The sequence below is a fragment of the Rhipicephalus microplus genome, chromosome 3, assembly GCF_043290135.1.
Source record: "Rhipicephalus microplus isolate Deutch F79 chromosome 3, USDA_Rmic, whole genome shotgun sequence".
Classification (NCBI taxonomy): Eukaryota; Metazoa; Arthropoda; class Arachnida; order Ixodida; family Ixodidae; genus Rhipicephalus; species Rhipicephalus microplus.
The window spans coordinates 86,491,907-86,511,620 of NC_134702.1; the positions used below are offsets into that span (position 1 = coordinate 86,491,907).

The 19,714-nt window shown below is 46.6% G+C and overlaps 1 protein-coding gene across 1 annotated transcript in view; it reads right to left on the minus strand.

Moving 5' to 3' along the window:
• LOC142802848 (calcium/calmodulin-dependent protein kinase kinase 1-like) overlaps window positions 1-19,714 on the minus strand; it is a 114,860-nt gene that overhangs the window by 9,828 nt on the left and 85,318 nt on the right. The window contains exon 12 of the mRNA XM_075887907.1: window positions 398-423. Within this exon, the coding sequence (XP_075744022.1) occupies window positions 398-423 (26 nt within the window). The remainder of the gene's footprint in view (window positions 1-397; window positions 424-19,714) is intronic.

Here is a 19,714-nt window from a genome sequence, read left to right on the forward strand (position 1 = left end):
CTGCCGTCGCGAACGCAAGACGTAACATTCGTGTATTTGGGCAAACGGCGACGATATTCACGTTCGTTTTTTTTTCATTTAAGCACGCGTGCATGCCTTCAGGCGAATGCCAATAGCTTTGATTCGTGTAGAAGCGCATGCAGTGTTTGTGGGAAACAGTTCCTTTCATTGTCATTAAACTATCGGTGTAAGAGCGCATGAGTGACCAAAATAGCAGAGGTGCAGAGTTTGCGTTGTAAATAACCAGGTATGAAATAATTTCAGAGCTGTACAAGGTTAAAAAATGCGTTTAGACAGTAACCCGCAAGTTCTCGTCACTGCAATAAACCGGGATAGTCACCTCGATGGTGCCTCGGGGTGCCCCCGAAAAAATGAGACCAGTTATTGAAGTACTCACCTTGCCGCTGTATTCGCTCCGGTTTTCTGTGATAAGAGAGCAAAAAAAAAAAAGAAGGTGAGTCATGCACACAATTTTTTGTCGCTTTTATATCAAGTCAAGAGACTAAACGCAGTAGCAGTTTGTGCGACACACAAGAGCGAATGTGCACGCTCGAATCGAAAAATAAGTGGCTAAAAGAGGCATTGTGACTGCAGCAATTGCTTGCTCTAGAATTATTTCACTTGTTTAAGACACGCGGGATGCCCATTAGAGATCAAAGACACTAGAAACTACTTTCTCATCGTCCGTGCCTTTGGGTTTGTTCGCTTTTTGTGTGTGTGTTCCTTGTGGATGCAGCGCTGCTTGGCTACGCTATTTGAGATGACGTCTGACGTGGAACAAAGCGTGAATCGCCACATAACATGCATTCTGCGCTAATGAGTTCAAAGAAAGACGTAAAAATGAGTGAAGTTGAACATCTCAAAATCGTTAATGGTACGTTCTGTTTCAATCTGCACACTAAACGAAAACAACTTGAAATAACCAAAAAAAAATGGCACCATATCCATGGAGTGAATGATGGAGAGTGAGGTGAAGCATTCGTCCGTCCATTCGTTCTTGCTTCCGTCCGTCCATGCGTGCGTCTGTTCGTGCGTCCGTCCCTGCGTTCGTCCATGCATCCGCCCCTGCGTTCGTTCATGCGTCCACCCATGCATCTGTCTGTGTGTCCGTTCGTCCATCTATTCAACCCTCCATCTCGCATCTTTTCACCGTATATTCCACGTATATGCACCGCCATCCAGCGGACATTCCATGGACTAAACGAGAGGTGGCACACGCACACTTTTTACAGCTTGCGCTTCGGGTCTACTACCCACCTTTAACCACCTCGAGTTCATGGTATATACCAGTTCATTGTAATCATGGCACTGCGGCTCAACGCTCACTAAACCTTTCTGAAACCAAGGATGTTACACCCAGCGAGTATAACGTGGCAACCCTTTCTTGTCAGATAGTACTCACTGTACATGCCAATGGCTGCTAAGGGGGAATGAGAGACAGGAGAATTTGGCTTTTAGTTAACGCGCACGCTGCGAATTTTTTTTTTTTGTTCAAGAACGGACAGAAAAAATCTCCCACCGGCACCACCTTGAAGGTCAAAATGTAAGACTCGTTACACACTACAACTACGACTACGAGGGACGAATGGGTGCCGCTATAAGAAGCTTCGCACTCAGTGATCAATTAGATTTTCATGCTCATTTGTAAGATGTCTACACAGTCTTCACTTGTTTTCGATGTTTAGTTTGTGTACGTACAAGTTAAGTGTACAAAAAACTTCCCTTTTTCGCCCCTAAAAACCACATCTGTGGTACTCAAGCACCTTCACGATTCACTGAGAGCGTCACTCGAGGGGTATGTGGAAAGACGCCGAAGCAGCTGCAGTATGCAGTCCCGTGGTAAAAAAAAACTCTGAAACCCAGGTTAAAAATCACGTGATAGAAAACTGCCTACGTGTTAAAACTGGATTTAGACATCATTTTACTACGTGCTTCAAAGGTGGTGGTAAAACTATGTCATGTACCATCTTTTACTCCAACACGAGGTAGTAATTTTAAACGCGAGGGAGTTTTCAGAGGTCATGAGCCACAAAAACCCCGAACTCGAATAGTTTTTGCTTAGAGTGTGTAGCCGATTCGTTCACCTAAAGATAAATCTAAATACGGTGTGCCTTCTCCCAACTTAACAATTGGCACGAGAATAATCATCGCGAAATTTCAGCTGTTTCCTGTGAAGAAACTGTAAATGAGAGAATAGGACTTTATACAATTTACTAATGCCATTCAGGTGGATCTGGATCTAATCACTGTTAGCGCTTCGAGGTACTGAAAAATTTTTATGCTTAAACATGCTAAGTTGTATTGTCATTATGGTATAATATTCACAAAACGGCTAATCCAAACTTCGAAGACAACAAGGGCTACTTGAAACAATCTTATGCGAAATATTTTTGGGCAGCTAGCGATTCAGCAGTGCTATGAATTACTGTGTACATATCCGTATTTCTTTTGTTTGCCCTTCAAGTGTTTTGTTGTGCGCTTGCGATATTTTTGCTGAATACAATATTCCCGACCTCCACACTTATAACGTGCACCAATAAAATAGTTTTTTTCTGTGAAGGCTTGGTGTTACCTTCGTCCCTGACAGAAGAGAGTGCCTTACGAGAAATTACCACAGGTGAGCAAGCAGATGAAAGGTGCAGCAAACGTAACAGAAACGGCTTATGTGAAACAATGCGGGTGTACAACGAACCCGCCTTGACCGCCTACACCTATCACTCCAACTCAACAAGACAACTGGACAACCCCAACCTACGATAACCATTTTCTGCCTTGTGTGGTATGGCGCACCTTTTACAAACGTCAGTGCTCCCCGCATAGGAATGTGTCAAGAATGACAAGATGAAGAAAAGAGGAAGAGAAAGAAGTTGTCTTGAATAGGTAATTTAAAATGCTAAGTAACCGGAAATATGGGTTACGGAGGCACACCTTGGTAACGTTGTACAAGATGTATAGGCGCCCCATCATGGAATTCGGCTGCATAGTATTCTTGGGTGGCCCTGCTTATAAAACGAAACCTCTAGTTGTCTTGGAGCGAGAAGCACTGCGAATGTGTCTGGGACTCCCTAGATTTGTGGCTATCAGCGTACTGTACCAGGAAGCACGTCTGCCTACACTACTTTGTCGATTTCGAATTTTGACCGTACAACCATTTTTAAAATTTTATAGCTTACCGGCAAGAAGATCTCAATATGCTTTTATTGCTAACCCAGACGCCTTCTTTCTTGCTCATTGGCCACGGTTTCACACACCTCAGATAATTTTTGTACAAAAGCATCTACAAAGTATAAATGTGAACATTAGAAATGTATTCGAGACTAATGACTCGAATTGTCGTGTTATTATTGAGTATGATGATATATTCCCCCAAAACGCCAAATTACAATATCTCAAAGTTTTAAATAACATATTATTAGATTACGTGGAGCATGGAGAAACTAAAAGTATAATAGCCATATACGCTTCCGTAATTAATCAGAAGGCAGGTGTAGGCATTGCCTCTTATTCGCTTGACTGGTCCTTTTCAGTGAGATTGCCTGATTTTACTCCAGTTTTTGAAGCGGAGCTCGTGGCGATTATTTTAGCTCTTCAAAAACTTCCATCAAATCAAAACAACGCAGTCATAATGACGGATTCTCTTTCAGTTTGTGCAGCTCTGACAGCTTCAGAGAACTCTCGAATTCTAAGCACATTCAAAACATTAGTACCCCCGCAGTTGAGACTCCTGAGGTTACTACGGGTTCCGGGACACTGTGGATTAAGATTAAATGAATTGGCTGATTCCTTAGCACGAGCCGCACTTGATGGGCCAGTTTTGTCCGTACTGCCAGATGTTAAATATATCACGCCAATAAGATATCGAAAATCAGCAATCTCCACTGATACGAGAGAAAAAGTAACTACATAGACAGAATATAACCACCTGATGTTTCCATGGCAACCCCACTGGAGCCAGTCCAGAAAGCTCGAAGTCTTAATTACTAAATTTCGATGTCGTGTCCCCCCCCCCCCCCTAAACCTGTATCTACACAGAGCTGGTCAGACAACATCACCCCGCTGCGCATTCTGCGGAAAAATGGAATCACTAGATCACTACTTTTTGTATTGTCGCCGCTACAATTTACTTTGAAAAAGGTTACTAGTTATGCCATTTCTGAAAAAAGGCGTTAGATTGACGGCGGAAACGGCGCTAAGCTTTGGTGCCTCAGTTTTGGGATATTGCCACAGGGATTCTTTCAGTGCCGTTTGCGATTATATTCAGGCAACCAAGCGTATACCTTTGTGATCTTCAATCAAAAAATTATTAATTATTACTCCCCAGGGCAGAGTGAAGTAAACACAGCTGAGTAGTAATCATAACACCTCAAATCTCAAAATTGCTCAACTTGATTTTTTTTTCGTTTGCTCTTTTTATGTTGTTTTTTACATTTTTCTTATTATAATACCAATTCATTACACATAGTTAAAATGATCACAAAAAACTGCACTACACTTTCTTGGCCAATCCCCCTGAGTGGGTATGAGCTATCACCCCAGGGAAACAAAACAAAACAAATGCTGGAATGAGGGAGAAGAAGAGGAAAAAGAAGAGGGCGCAGGGCGAGTGATGAACGTGAAAGCCGGGACGTGGCGTTCGAGGGGCGAAGGGCTCCGGAAGTTCGGACTTGGTCTCACTCCAAGCTCCCGCCCGAGCACCTGACTCGGCGAGCAGCGCAAGGAAGTACCGCCGCCCCTGGTTCGCGCCCGAGCACCTGACTCGGAGAGCAGCTCACGGAGCAACCGCTGATCCTGGACGGCAGTTTCCCGTCCGAGCACTGACCTCGGCGAGCAGCCCCGGAACCACCGCCGATCCTGGGCTGCAGTTTCCCGCCCGAGCACTGACCTCGGCGAGCAGTCCCGGAACCACCGCCGATCCTGGACTGCAGTTTCCCGCCCGAGTACTGACCTCGGCGAGCAGCCCCGGAACCACCGCCGATCCTGGGCTGCAGTTTCCCGCCCGAGCACTGACCTCGGCGAGCAGCCCCGGAACCACCGCCGATCCTGGGCTGCAGTTTCCCGCCCAAGCACTGACCTCGGCGAGCAGCCCCGGAACCACCGCTGACCCTGGTCTGCAGTGTATCCCGCCCGAGCACCTGCCTCGACGAGAAACCACTGGAGCTACTGCTGTAGTGGTTCTTCAACATCGTCGCTACCGTTGAGCATCGATATGGCGTGTCATCACGCCTGAGAGGGACTCCCAGCGGACCAGAGGCCACGCCACAACTGTAAGCGCGAGACTTAGAGAAGTCCAACGGAATGGGACGTTGAAACGCGCATCATTAAGACATCTCCTTTTCTGTGTTTTTCAACGTGTGCGTGTTTTTGTAGTTATTTAGTTTTGTGATTTTCATGGTAATGAAGTGGTGGTTTTTGTTTGGTACCATCAGCCTCCATGTTTCATTTCGCAACGCCCGACGAGCGAATTAGGCCTCAGTATATACTCGTGACAATGGCGAGCCTGCCAGGATCCATGTAACTGTCACACGCCTAGGTTTGTCGGGAGCCGTGAAATAGATCTGGAACGCTTCATGGCAGCCGGTAGTGCTGCGGGATTATCGGCTGAGACTATAATGACGCTCTATTATGAGGAACAGAAAAGATTACGTGAAGAGCGTGCAGAGGCACGAGAGGCCGCGAAAGATGATGAAGAGCGAGCGAAAGCCACTGAATAGCGTTCGAAAGCCGCTGAAGAGATAGCGAAAGCCGCAGATAAGCGAACTTATAAAAACTTAATGTTGGAAAAGGAACTCACTGAAAAAAAAATTGCAGTTGCGCGCAAGCACTAGTGTGGAAGTACCAGATAGGTCAGAGATGGTACCCCAGACACCAAAGGTGAGTCCGCGTAAGTTAATCGCACCTTTTAACGAAAGGCGAGATCCCCTCGACGCTTACATACATCGGTTCGAGAGAATAGCGATAGGACAAGGCTGGCAGAGGAGTGATTGGGCGACTGGATTGAGCATGTGCCTTGCGGGAGAGGCATTGGCTGTTTTTAGCCGGATGCCAGCAGCGGATGTGCTAGATTACGACAAGGTCAAAAGGGCTCTGCTCCAACGCTTCAGATGAATTGCGGAGGGTTTCCGAGAGAAACTCCAGAGCTCGAAACCACAGGAAAGTGAGACAGGCCAGCAGTTCACTGCTCGAATCTCCAATTACTGCGATTAGTGGTTGGAGATGGCTAACCTAGGGAGATCATTCGAGGATCTAAGAGATAGCAGGATTGCGGAACAATTTCTGGCATCGTGTCACAAGAGAGTGGCAATATTCCTAAAGGAGCGGAACTTGAAGGCGGTGGCTGAGCTGTCCGAACACGCCGACCGTTATTTGGAAGCTCAAGGTCAAAGGAATCTAGGGAAAGCCCAAGATGAGAAAGGTTTGGAGGAGAAAGAGCGAACCCGGAGTGCAATCAAATGCTACCTCTGTGACAAGACTGGGCATAGAGCAGCAAATTGTGCCGTGAGTCGCACTCGCAGTTCATCGTCGAAATGCGACCTGTGCGGAAAGCGTGGGCACACAACAGAAACCTGTCGTGATTGGTCAGGAAATAAAACGGCTTGCATGGTTGCAGATGAAAGCTCTGCTGATGCTGGCAAGAAAAAACAACGTGACCAGGAGGACAAGGATAAGACAAGTGCTGTTACGGCATCTGTCAAGGCGGGAGCAGCCGAAGATGCTATGCCAGTGGTCGTGGGGATGTTGCAAAGACGTAAAGTGTCGGTACTTCGAGACACGGGCTCCAACATTGTACTTGTAAGAGAATCCATGGTGCCAGAAACGGATATCACGGGTACAGAAAAGCCGGTTTGGTTGGCTGATGGAACAGTACGGCGGATGCCAGTTGCTAGGGTACTAATTTTGTCGCCGTATTACTGCGGTTGGATTGAAGCCCGATGTGTCGAAGACCCTCTTTACGACGTAATTCTTGGTAATATGCCAGGGGTCAGAGGAGTTGACGATCCGGATCCCCTCTGGAGATTGCCTACTACAACGCACGCTGAGGGTACGGTGTTCCAACCTCATAAGGTTATAGATAAACGTGACGAGAGATGTGTTGATCAGCATACCAGGGAAGATTCCGCCTACGCCGTGGAGAAAGCTACGAGGAACAAGAGTGAAAAGGAAAAGGAGGGCATCAAGGAGAACAACTCAGTAGCAGCCATGGACATGACTAACTGCAGCAGAAATGGGGAGAATGCAGGAAGCGGACAGTACGCTGCAAAGGTGTTTTGAGATTAAGGGCAAATTGATATATTGTAAGAGGAGTCGGGGTCGGGCATAAGTTTGAGAAGCTTTCAGGGCTGTTGTAGAGAATAGTCAAGACCCATGAGGGAGGGGAAAAGAGAAGTTAGCAGTGCCGGTGAGTTTACGAAGGGCTGTTCTAGACTTGGCACATGACACCATTATGGCTGGCCATTAGGGAGTAAGAAAGCCAACTAGCAGGGTCGCTGAAGAGTTTTTCTGGCCGTGCATGCAAAGCGACATTAAAAGGTTTGTGCGATCTTGTGACACATGTCAGAGAACCCCACCAAAAGGTTTGGTCTCGAAGGTACCTTTGAGGACTACGCCTATTATTGAGCAACTTTTTCAAAGAGTCGCGGTGCACATTGTAGGACCTATAAAACCAGTGTCCCACAGAGGAAACTCCGTGCGGACACATACCTAGTATCATTGTTTCATGGCTGATGTGGGGTGACAGTGAAGTGTGACTGTGACTCACGGAGATGGATGTGCGTGTTAGTATAGGCAAGTCTAGTGGTGCCACTGTGGATTTAAGTATGCCGTGCAGTGACGTGGTGTGCCGTGAAGTGAAGTGTTGTGCGGTGAAGGGAAGTGCCGAGATGTGCCGTGAAGTGCTGGGTCGTGCAGGGAAGTGTTGTGTTGTACAGTGAAGTGTAAGGCGCTAGTGGGGACAATAGTTTTCTTAGAGCGAAAACTAAATAAATTGGGAACCATTGTCAAGAATGACAAGATGAAGAAAAGAGGAATAGAAAGAAGGTGTCTTGAATAGGTAATTTAAAATGATGGAATGAGGGAGAAAAAGAGGAAAAAGAAGAGGGTGCAGGGCGAGTGAGGAACGTGAGAGCCGAGACGTGGCGTTCGAGGGGCGAAGGGCTGCGGAAGTTCGGACTTGTTCTCGCTCCAGGCTCCCGCCCGAGCACCTGACTCGGTGAGCAGCGCAAAGAAGTACCGCTGCCCCTGGTTCTCGCCCGAGCACTTGACTCTGTGAGAAGCTCACGGAGCAACCGCTGACCCTGGACGGCAGTTCTCGCCCGAGCACCTGACTCGGCGAGCATCGCACAGAGCAACCGCTGATCCTGGGCTGCAGTTTTCCGCCCGAGCACTGATCTCGGCGAGCAGCCCCGGAACCACCACCGACCCTTGTCTGCAGTGTATCCCGCCCGAGCACCTGCCTCAGCGAGAATCCACTGGAGCTACCACTGTAGTGGTTCTTCAACATCGTCGCCACCGTTGAGCATCGAAATGGCGTGTCATCACGCCTGAGAGGGACTCCCAGCGGACCAGAGGCCACGCCACAACTGTCCACAACTGTAAGCGCGAGACTTAGGGAAGGCCAACGGAATCGGACGTTGAAACACGCGTCATTAGGACATCTCCTTTTCTGTGTTTTTCAACGTGTGCGTGTTTTTGTGGTTATTTCGTTTTGTGATTTTCATGGTAATGAAGTGGTAGTTTTCGTTTGGTACCATCAGCCTCTATGGTTTATTTCGCAACGCCCGACGAGCGAGCCAGGCCTCAGCATATACTTGTGACGATGGGGTGCTCGGGCGGGGAACTGCAGCCCAGGATCAGCGGTTGCTCTGTGCGCTGCTCGCCGAGTAAGGTGCTCGGGCGAGAACTGCCGTCCAGGATCAGCCGTTGCTCCGTGAGCTGCTCACCGAGTCAGGTGCTCGGGCGCGAACCAGGGGCAGCGGTACTTTCTTGCGCTGCTCGCCGAGTGAGGTGCTCGGGCGCGAGCCTGGAGCGAGACCAAGTTCGAACTTCCGCAGCCCTTCGCCCATCGAACGCCACGTCCCGGCTCTCACGTTCCTCACTCGCCCTGCGCCCTCTTCTTTTTCCTCTTCTTCCCTCTCATTCCAGCATTTTAAATTACCTATTCAAGACAACTTCCTTCTCTTCCTCTTTTCTTCATCTTGTCATTCTTGACAGAATGACAGACTGCGCTGCCCGTGACTGCTATACCACAGAGAAAAAACTAGTAATAGACCATAATACACATATGTCGTTTTTCTTACTACAGCTTCCAGAAAAAAGTATCTCACAGCTGTGTCTGCACACGTTGACAATCAGTCGTTTTCGATCAGAAGATGTAAGAAAGCCAGAACATTTGAGCTTCAACCTAGAGGATGACAAGGACACTGCTGAAGTTTCTGCCGGGAACTTGCTTCTTTGAAAGATTAGGTCACTCCTACGTACGCGTGTGTGTGCGTTTCTACTTCAGTTTCTTCCTCCTTTTCCCCCTCTAGATATTTTCTTTTTTTCCCTCTTTGTCTTCCCTCACGCATTGTCCTGTCCAGGATAGCAAAAGCAAATACCTTCTGTTTACCAAGTTCTATTTGCATCACACTCATCTTTGAATCGCATTTGCAGCATGTAACGAACATCAGGCTGCATTTGGCAATGTTTGGCCAAACTGGCTTTAACATCATGCATCGAACAGCCAATATTACTGGGAATTGATCAATATATTCAGCAAACACTTTCAACCAGAGCTGTCATTAGTTAACAGAAGGCGATATCAGCCATCTTATGAATAAAAATAGCCGCCAAAGCCTCTGTATGGTAGGGTTGTTTCCTTCGGAAAATGGATTGCGTACATTCCTTCTGCGTCAATTGTTATTTTTACATCGCTGTGCCACGTTTGTACATGCAGCTACACTCACATACATTTTTCGTTAAGATATAACCAAAGAATCCTTACGCATCAAAGGGCCATGCACTCTATTGTCGCGCTAAACCGTATGCAAAAACTCACGCCGCACCATCTTTGGGTGTCACACTAAGTATGTAATTGGGAAGGACGGCTCCTGGCACTGGGGCCTATATTCATAAACCAACCTCATCCTTATCGCTCGGTTAACCGATAGCTTGCAACAGAATCGAAAGTTGGGCTAGTTAGATATACATCGTATAACGATCTTTTAAGCGCACAAAGAAACACACACATACACAAAACGGGGAACAAGCAATTTTTCACAACTAGAAGATTTTTCGAAAAGAGAATAATATATAGGCAGATGCTTGTCCCCTATTCTTTTGTGTTTCTACTTGCGCTTCAACGACAGTTATATAAAACTGATAACTTGTCCCTTTAATACGCTTTAAAAACAAGTCTGGATGTAACGCCCACAACGCAACACCAAATATACTTCTCTTGCTTGCTGGTTTACGCTCCTGCAATTGATTTTATTTGAGCATAAGGCCTTCGTTTTAGTAAGGGATGGTGCAGTGCTCTCCCATAGTCGAATACGAAGTACTCGCAATCGTTTAACACTTGATATATATATATATATATATATATATATATATACATATATATATATATATATATATATATATATATATATATATATATATATATATATATATATATATATATATATATATATATATATATATATATATATATTGTGAGCATTATTCATACGCGTCATCTTATATGTACATACTCATCATCATCAGTCTGACCTGTGTTGTGGGGCAGAGGCTCGGCAAGTAAAAGAAGTGTCTTATAGCCAAAAACATTGCTTTACAAGTGGTGAAGAGTGCTTTCCGGTCCCCTGGTCCTCTCCCTGCAGCGCTTTTTCGTTATCTTCGACTCTGAACCATTCCTGGAGCTCCGGTCGGGTCGCCGTCTGCGCAGTCAGCCTATGGTCATGTCGCAGAACGAGCACAACAGCACGGCTCCATCTACCACACCTGCACCCCTGGGAATGCCTTCTTGGACTGTCACCGCCCCTCAAAAAGATCCACCAATGTTCACTGGCCTTCGCGGTGAAGACGTTAAAGACTGGTTGGATGAGTACGACCGTGTGAGTGCGCCTAACTATTGGCATGATTCTGTCAAGCTGTCCCGCGTACCATTCTATCTGACGGGTGTCGCTAAGACATGGTTTCTCAACCATCAGTTGGATTTCCCAGACTGGCCTACCTTTAGGCAGCAGCTCCGTCAGATATTTGCCAACCCTTCTGTACGTGTATACATCGCAAACGGAAGCTTGCCGAACGTGTCCAGCACTCCGGCGAGTCCTATACTTCGTACATTGAAGATGTACTCGCCCTATCAAGTCGCGTCGACAGCTCGATGGCGGAGCATGACCGTGTTCGCCAATTGCTCAAGGGCATAGGCGCCGTCGCATTTAACGCTCTGGCGGCAAAGAACCCGACCACGGTCACCAATATCATCAGTACGTGTCAGCGACTCGATGACCTTCAACTGATATGTTTACAACCTGAAACCGCAGATATCAGGCAAACGCATGACGGTGAGTTCCGTGCGCTGATACGGTCCATGATCCGCGAGGAGCTGCAGCTCCAGGCCACCTCGTCATCTTGTGAGCTCCACCTGCAGGCAGCCTTCGCAATATTGTGATGGACGAACTAGCGTCCATGACATGTGAAGAAGTCCCGAGCTCGCATACCACTCCAAAGCCGACGTACGCTCAGGTGGTTGCAGCGACACCTCCTCAGCAATCACCGCAGTATGGGTCAACTATGCAGCCTTCACTGAATGCCCTCGCCCCAAGAGCAACGCCTTCTTTTTTTCAAGCCTGGCGTCCATCTAGACCAATTCGCTATTATTGCGGAATACGCGGCCACATCTCACGGTTTTGTCATCGACGTCAACAAGACGAAAGGCGTGGCTATGGTGACTTCGAGAGGGAGAAGTTTGCCCCTGCTTCACAACATCGCCACCTATGCCAACTGTACCAACGGCGCTCACCCTCTCCACAGCACTTCGATGCAGCCAGTACTTCCCGCTCCTCGCGCCGTTACTCCCCGTCACCTATGTGCCGTTCCTCGTCACCACTTCGTCCGGCTACCACGGCGTCTGATCATCGCCCGGAAAACTAAACAGTGCAGCTTCAGGAGGGAAAGCTGCATTTTGCGGACTGCATCGAACTCCTCCGGCACGCCCCTCAAATGTACTTTTAGTGTGTGTTGAGGGTATACGGACTGAAGCCTTGGTGAACACAGGTGGATCGCTCTCAGTTATTAGTGTGGACTTGTGTTCGCGTTTGCGCAAAGTGAAGACACCGTATGATGACCCTCCCTTTCGCTGTGCTAATGCGGTTTTTGTTCAGCCTTCTGGTGTTTGCGCAGCACGAGTTTTTATTGAAGGCATCCTTCACTATATACAGTTCGTCGTTCTGTCACCGTGTACCAATGCGCTCATTTAAAGATGGGACTTTCTCTCCTCAGCTTCAGCCGTGATATCTTGCCGTCAGAGGGTCATTTGCATGTCAGATACTGCGCTTTCGTCTGATAACTATGCCCATCATAGCCAGCGTTTTGTCACCGCTGATGACTGTTTTATTCCTCCAGGTAATGAGCATATCCTGACCCTGAAATCAGATAAGATTGGTACTGGTGATGTGTCCCTAGCACCGTGTGGACGTTACATCTCTGGTGGACTTACCATCGCTCCTAGCCTGGTGCGCTTTCGTGATGGCAGAGCATTAGTTACGGCAGTTAACCCTACTTCATTGCCTGTTGTACTGCCCCAGGGCACCCGTGTGGTTTGTTTCACAGATACCGAACCACTTTCTCTGGTTCTCCTTCACGCAGACTCGCCATCTTTCTCTATGAGTACTGATGACCACGCTACAACGGCTGCTTCAACAGCCACAATAAATCCCAATCTCACGTCAGCGCAAAAGCAAGAACTTTTGGGTATTCTTCAAAAACACAGCGCTTCATTTGATGTATCGTCCAAGCTCATGGATCGCACTTCTGTCGCCGTGCATTGAAATGAAACAGAAGGCAATGCAATCGTACGCCGCCGCCAATATCGAGTGTCATCCGCAGAGCGGAAATATTATCGAGGAGTACGTTGCTCAGATGCTCAAACGAGACGTTATCTGGCCTTCGTCCAGCTCGTGGTCATCACCTGTAGTGATAGTACGAAAGAAGGGTGGTTCGGTGCGATTCTGCGTCGATTATCGAGCACTTAATAGGATAACGCGCAAAGACGTCTACCCGATTCCACGAGTCGACGACGCACTTGACTCTCTGCATGGCGCTGAATTTTTCTTCAGCCTCGATTTAGGGTCTGGTATAGGGAAATACCTATGCACGAAGCCCACAAATAAAAAACTGTCTTTGCAACACCAGACGGGCTGTACAAATTCAAAGTCATGCCATTCGGTTTATGTAACGCTCCTGCAACGTTTGAACGCATGATGAACACAGTTCTACGCGGCCTAAAATGGAAAACATGTCCGTGTTGTCTAGATGACATCGTCATTTTCTCCTCTTCTTTTCGTCAGCATCTTGATCGTTTGGACGAAGTTTCGACGTGTATTTTTTGTGCTGGACTTCAGCTTAACGCAAAAAATGCCATTTCGCCAACGAGAACATCAAGGTGTTAGTCCATGTTGTCAACAAAGATGGCATTCGTTCAGATCCTGAGAAGCTTGCTGCCGTGATACGCTTCCCTCGGCCAGAAAATCAGAAACACATACGAAGTTTCCTGGGCCTGGCATCCTACTTCCGCCGCTTCATCAGTAATTTGGCTGCCATAGCGTCGCCACTGCACAAGTTGCTCACATCCGTATAACTTTCGCTTGGAAGGACGACTGCGAGCGTGCCTTTCAAGCCCTCAAGAATGCTTTAACGTCTGACCCTGTTCTGTGCCATTTCGACGAGAACGCACCTACATGTCTGCACACCGACGCGAGCAGCCATTGCATTGGTGCAGTTCTTCTACAGCGGGTACCGTTTCACGGAAAAGAGTTATAGCGTATGTCAGTCGTGCTCTTACGGCTGCTGAACAGAACTACTCCATAACTGAGCAGGAGTGCCTTGCTGTCGTTTGGGCCATACAAAAATTTCGGCCATATCTTTACGGACGCCACTTCACGGTTATTACAGACCACCACGCCTCGTGCTGGCTCTCGACACTGAGAAACTTGTCTGGTCGCCTCGGTCGTGGGGTGCTCCGCCTACAAGATTGCGATTTTGACGTCATCTATAAGTCTGGCAAATGACACCAAGATACAGATGCTCTCTCTCGCTGTCCCCTTCCACTTTAATCATCAAGTACGTAAGCTTATCACTCGTCTGGAGGTCAAGGCACTGCGTCCCCCCTCACATTATTACGCCTTGCGGTTATCGACACGCCGGCTTCAAATCGCTACACCGAGTTCGCCACACGCCAGCGTGATAATCTATATTGCAATCGCATTATCCAACACCTAAATGGCGTATCACCTTCTCCTTATGCTAGATTGCGCCGACAACTACGGCAATTTGAGCTCTATAACAATGTGCTCCATCGTTATGTTTACACTACTGATGGACACCGCTGGGTTCCAGTACTTTCGCGTTCCCTACGTCATCGAGTCCTCGAAGCCTTTCACGACGACCCATGTGCAGGCCACTTGGGATTTCACAAAACACAAAGCCGCATCAGAAACCATTTCTTGTGGCCAGGCATCTCTACCTTTGTGGCCAAGTACGTCGCATCTTGCCATCTGTGTCAATGGTGGAAGCGACCAACTTCGTGTCCTGCTGGCCTTCTGCAACCTATCCCCTGTACCGAGACTCCATTTGCCATCATTGGCATAGACCTACTCGGACCTCTCCCCATCACGCCAGCAGGTAATTGTTGGATTGTGACTGCTGTCGATCACCTGGCACGGTACGCAGAGACTGCTGCACTACGCACAAGTTCTGCTTCAGACGTCACACACTTCTTTCTCAACGCCACTGTACTGCGTCATGGTGCACCTCGCGTCCTCCGGAGTGATCGCGGCAAGATGTTCCTGTCCACCATAATCGAAACCCTGCTCACAACCTGTGGCGCAGTACATAAGACGACGTCAGCCTACTATCCCCAAACTAAAGGGCTGACAGAGAGATTTCATCGGACACTAACAGACAGGTTGTCGATGTACATCGCACCAAACCACGACAACTGGGATGCAATTTTGCCTTTTGTGACGTTCCCCCATAACACCGCTGTTCAAAAAACTACTGGCTACTCGCCTTTCCACCTCGTGTATGGCCCTTCACCGACATTCACTATCGGCGTCTCTCTCCTAATTGTGCTAACCGACGCCTCGGCAACCGTATCAGAGCTGTTCATCACAAGGCTCGAAGAATATCGGCAACAGGCTCGCCTTAATACAGAAGCCAATCAGCAAGATCGGAAGCAACGCTACGACAGCTCTCATCGCGAAGTATCCTTCAGTCCGGGGGATGAAGTGTTGCTTTGGACGCCCATTCGTACACCTGAATTGCATGACAAGTTTCAGTCAAGCTTCATTGGACCATATACAATCAATGAACAAACGTCCCCAGTGAACAATCATGTCACTCCCACCGACCTTTCTTTCGGATCGTCGCTGTCGTGGTTCGGAGATTGTCCACGTATCGCGTCTGAAGCCATTCGTTCGACGTTCCGTTTCCGTCTAAGACGCGTCCGGGCTGACCGCTTACGCGTGGGGGGAAAATAAGTGTGAGCATTATTCATACGCGTCATCTTATATATACATGCTCATCATCATAAATCAGTCTGTCCTGTGTTGTGGGGCAGAGGCTCAGCAAGTAAAAGAAGTGTCTTACAGCCAAAAACGTTGCTTTACAATATATATATATATATATATATATATATATATCTATATATATATATATATATATATATATATATATATATATATATATATATATATATATATATATATATATATATATATATATATATATATATATATATATATATATATATATATATATATATATATATATATATATTTATATTTATATATATATATATAGAAAGAGAGAGAGCATCGAACGCGTTATTCGAAGGTCGTAGGTTCGATTCCTTCTCACGGCTGACTATTTTTTTACCCAGTTTTCTTTCTTGTTATTTACATTCCATTGGTTCTAATAACTTCCCCTATACACTCCTTGGCATTACTGTCTGTTAGATCTCATTATTATTGTGTCAAAACACGGAAAAACAAGCCCTAAGGTACACACTTCTTTACCATATATATATATATATTGTTACGTTATTTCGTCTGACTGAAAGAGGGCATAGTGAGGCATACCCAAGAAAAGGTGCCTCAGACTGATAGTAAAGAAGTGGACGTTGTTGGTGAGCTGCGTTGTGGCTGCGGACTGACAGCTGTTATTTTCCACGTAACAATATATATATATATATATATATATATATATATATATATATATATATATATATATATATATATATATATATATATATATATATGTAGATATATATATATATATATATGTGTGTGTAGATATATATATATATATATATATATATATATATATATATATATATATATATATGAAGGACATAATAAACATGACAATTTGAAATAAGGATGTGATACGAGCTCTAGAGGGGCTACAATGCTAGCATGACTTATTTCGACCTACACTCCCACAAATTACCTGCGAGCTACACGTGTTCAGTTTCCCGGCAAGAAACACAGCCACGCACGTCTTTATGCAATGCGAGTCTATCGAGTCGCCATTAAAACCTACAAACTAAGGCTCCTTTCACGTGATTTTACTTGCAGAAAGCGCCTTCGAGACCCATGTTTGCGAGTATGACAAGACTGTGGCTTTCAACCGAGTGACGCCAGCCCATCTTGGGCATTGACTGTCCCTTTTTTTCGTTCCTTCATCCATTTATAAGCCTCTGGCATTCCAGGGGCGGAGCCCTCGTCGCCTTTATTTGTTGCTTCTCTCACTGTCTCCTTTCAGCATGAAGCCCCCATAGACATCACTACGAGAGACATATTTTTTGTTAAGATGTTACTGGGAAATACCCTAACATCCGCATTTACTTGGAACGCATTTACAGCTGTTCGAGTCGCTTCATCGACTGGCAATGATGCCCCTTCGCACAAGACAACGATCACAATGCTGATACGCCTACGATGCCACGCTTTTCATCTCTTCATGCTTATGTATAACTGACAATCTCTCTCATCTCAAGTGCCCAACCCATTTATTTCATGCGTCATCTAAACCCAGCTCCCTACAGCTGTTGCCCAGGCCTAGTGGTGCGTTGAGAACTGCGAATGAAAACTCAAAATGTCGACTAGGATGCGACACTGCGTAGTGACACTACAGTTTTTGAACAGGGGCGTTCAGACGTTCTATCGCATGTTTTCCTTCGATAACACGAGTGCGAGCAGAGGAGCTTCGTCACGCGTTCCAAGTTTGCCGGTGTTTTTTGTATATATATAGCTCGGAGTTCAGTCGCCATGCCTACATCTTCAGTTGTTGCACCGTAACTTTTCCTAATAGTACCGGTGCTTCCCGACACACTTGCTTTCGTAGTTTCTAAACAGCGTAAATTACTGAGGAAGAGGAAGAGATAGAAAGAAAACGTAGTGGCAGCACTAAAAAGCTCACCACTAGCGCTGCGGTTTGCAATGGTACCCTGGAAAAATCAATTCATTTACTGTCGGCTGTTTCAAACTGTTTCAAAGACGGTGGGTCCTGTAAACCGTGATATATTTTCTGTTCCCTTTATTTTTCTTTTGAAGCGAGTGACTGAATTTATTGGTGTTATAAAGGAACGGCACCTGCACTTCTCTCAGGAGCGAACACGGAAAGAAAGTGCCCTCTAGCGGTGCAGGTAATCGATCGGTTCGATGTAAGAAACACGAAAGTGATTTGCCCACTCAAAGGACATCAGCACAACAGGACTTCGCAAAACTTTCCGCCGATTTTACCCTGTTGAAATACCGAATGTGATGGGCGAACGAAATTGGATTTGGAAAGCGCTGCACGCATGAATGCTCGCGAATATGAGGTTTGCAGAAGCCCCGAGTATTTAACCGTTACCACAACTCTCAGAATTACCGAAGCAATAAAAAAAACACAATAGTCCTAAATGAACGTCTCCGTAAAATTACAAGCGAATCTGACAATAATTCGATGCTGTGAGGCAGTTAACACCGCGCAGCGCTTGGTTTAACGTTTGAATGTCCCCTTTTGTTAAAAACACGTGCAGTCTTCCGATATACTCACCATTAGAGACGATGGCAGTTCAAGTCACCCCAATGCTTTTTCGCTCTCACCCCAAGCCCCCTTACCTCCATCATTCGCGGATATTAAGAACGTGCGGGCAGGGATTCTCATGTCCTTGTGCCTAGCTTTTTTTTTGAAGTTACAAAAAAAACCTAATGGAATAAGCTGTGCACATGTAATAATGTATGCTTCCAGCTTAATGACACACAGAACTTCGAGCTTAATCAACATGGCATTAGTTAAATAATAAAAACAAGCACAGAAGGGCTTTGAGTAAAAAAAAAGCAGCCTATCCACGGGTTGATTGATGGAGAGTGGGGCGAAGCAAGCGTCCGTTCATTCGTTCTTGCTTCCGTCTGTCCATGCGTTCGTCTGTGTGACCTTCCATGCGTCCATCCGCCTGTCCGTGCTTGTGTCTGTTCGTGCGTGCGCACGTACATCCGTGCGTCCAACTCTGCGTTCGTCCATGCATCTGCCCCTGCGTCCATCCATGCGTCCATCCTTCCGTACAGTCATCCGTGCGTCCGACCATGCATCTGTCTGTGTGTCCGTTCATCCATCAATTCAACACTTCAACTACCACCATCTCGCATCTTTTCATCATATATTCCGCATACAGAAGCACCGCCATCCAGCGGACATTCAGAGGACTAAATGAGAGGTGGCACACGCACACTTTCTTACGGCTTGCGCTTCGTGTCTACTTCCTACCTTTAACCACCTCGAGTTCAATGTATATACTAGTTCACTGTATTTATGGCACTGAGGTCCTACTCGCTAAACCTTTCTAAAACCAATGCGGTTACGCCCGTAGCAACCCTTTCTTGTCAGATAGTGCTCAATGTACATGCCAATTGCTGCTAATGGGAAATGAGAGACGGGAGAATTCGGCTTTTAGTTACCGCGCACGCTGCGAACTTTTTATTACTGAACAACACACAGGAGAAATCTCCCAACGGCACCACCTTGAAGGTCAAAGCGTGAGACATGTTACGCACCACTACAAGGGACGAACGGGTGCCACTCTAAAGAGCTTCGCCCCTAATAGCCAAAGAAGAAGTTGTGCAAAAATTGAGGCCTTCTCCTGCTAAAGAAAACAATGTGTAGATGCGAAGCAGCAGGCGTTAACGCTTACACAGGCGGCGACATTACAGCTGGCGCTCAACGCAGCGTTGCGCAGGAATAAAAAACTGAGGAGGCGCAAAGCACCCAGCGATGAACTGTTGATTTCTACTGGAGCATTACAATCACTGCTAATGGGCAGTGCAAAACATATCACTGTTATTGTCCTAATGATTGGACAATATAATGTCCAAATGATTGGACGCTGAACTTTTATTAAAGCGTTACGTAGTGGGCCTGAAGCAACCCAAAGCAAGGTTACTGAATAAAATTGTGACAATTTCTGGAATAA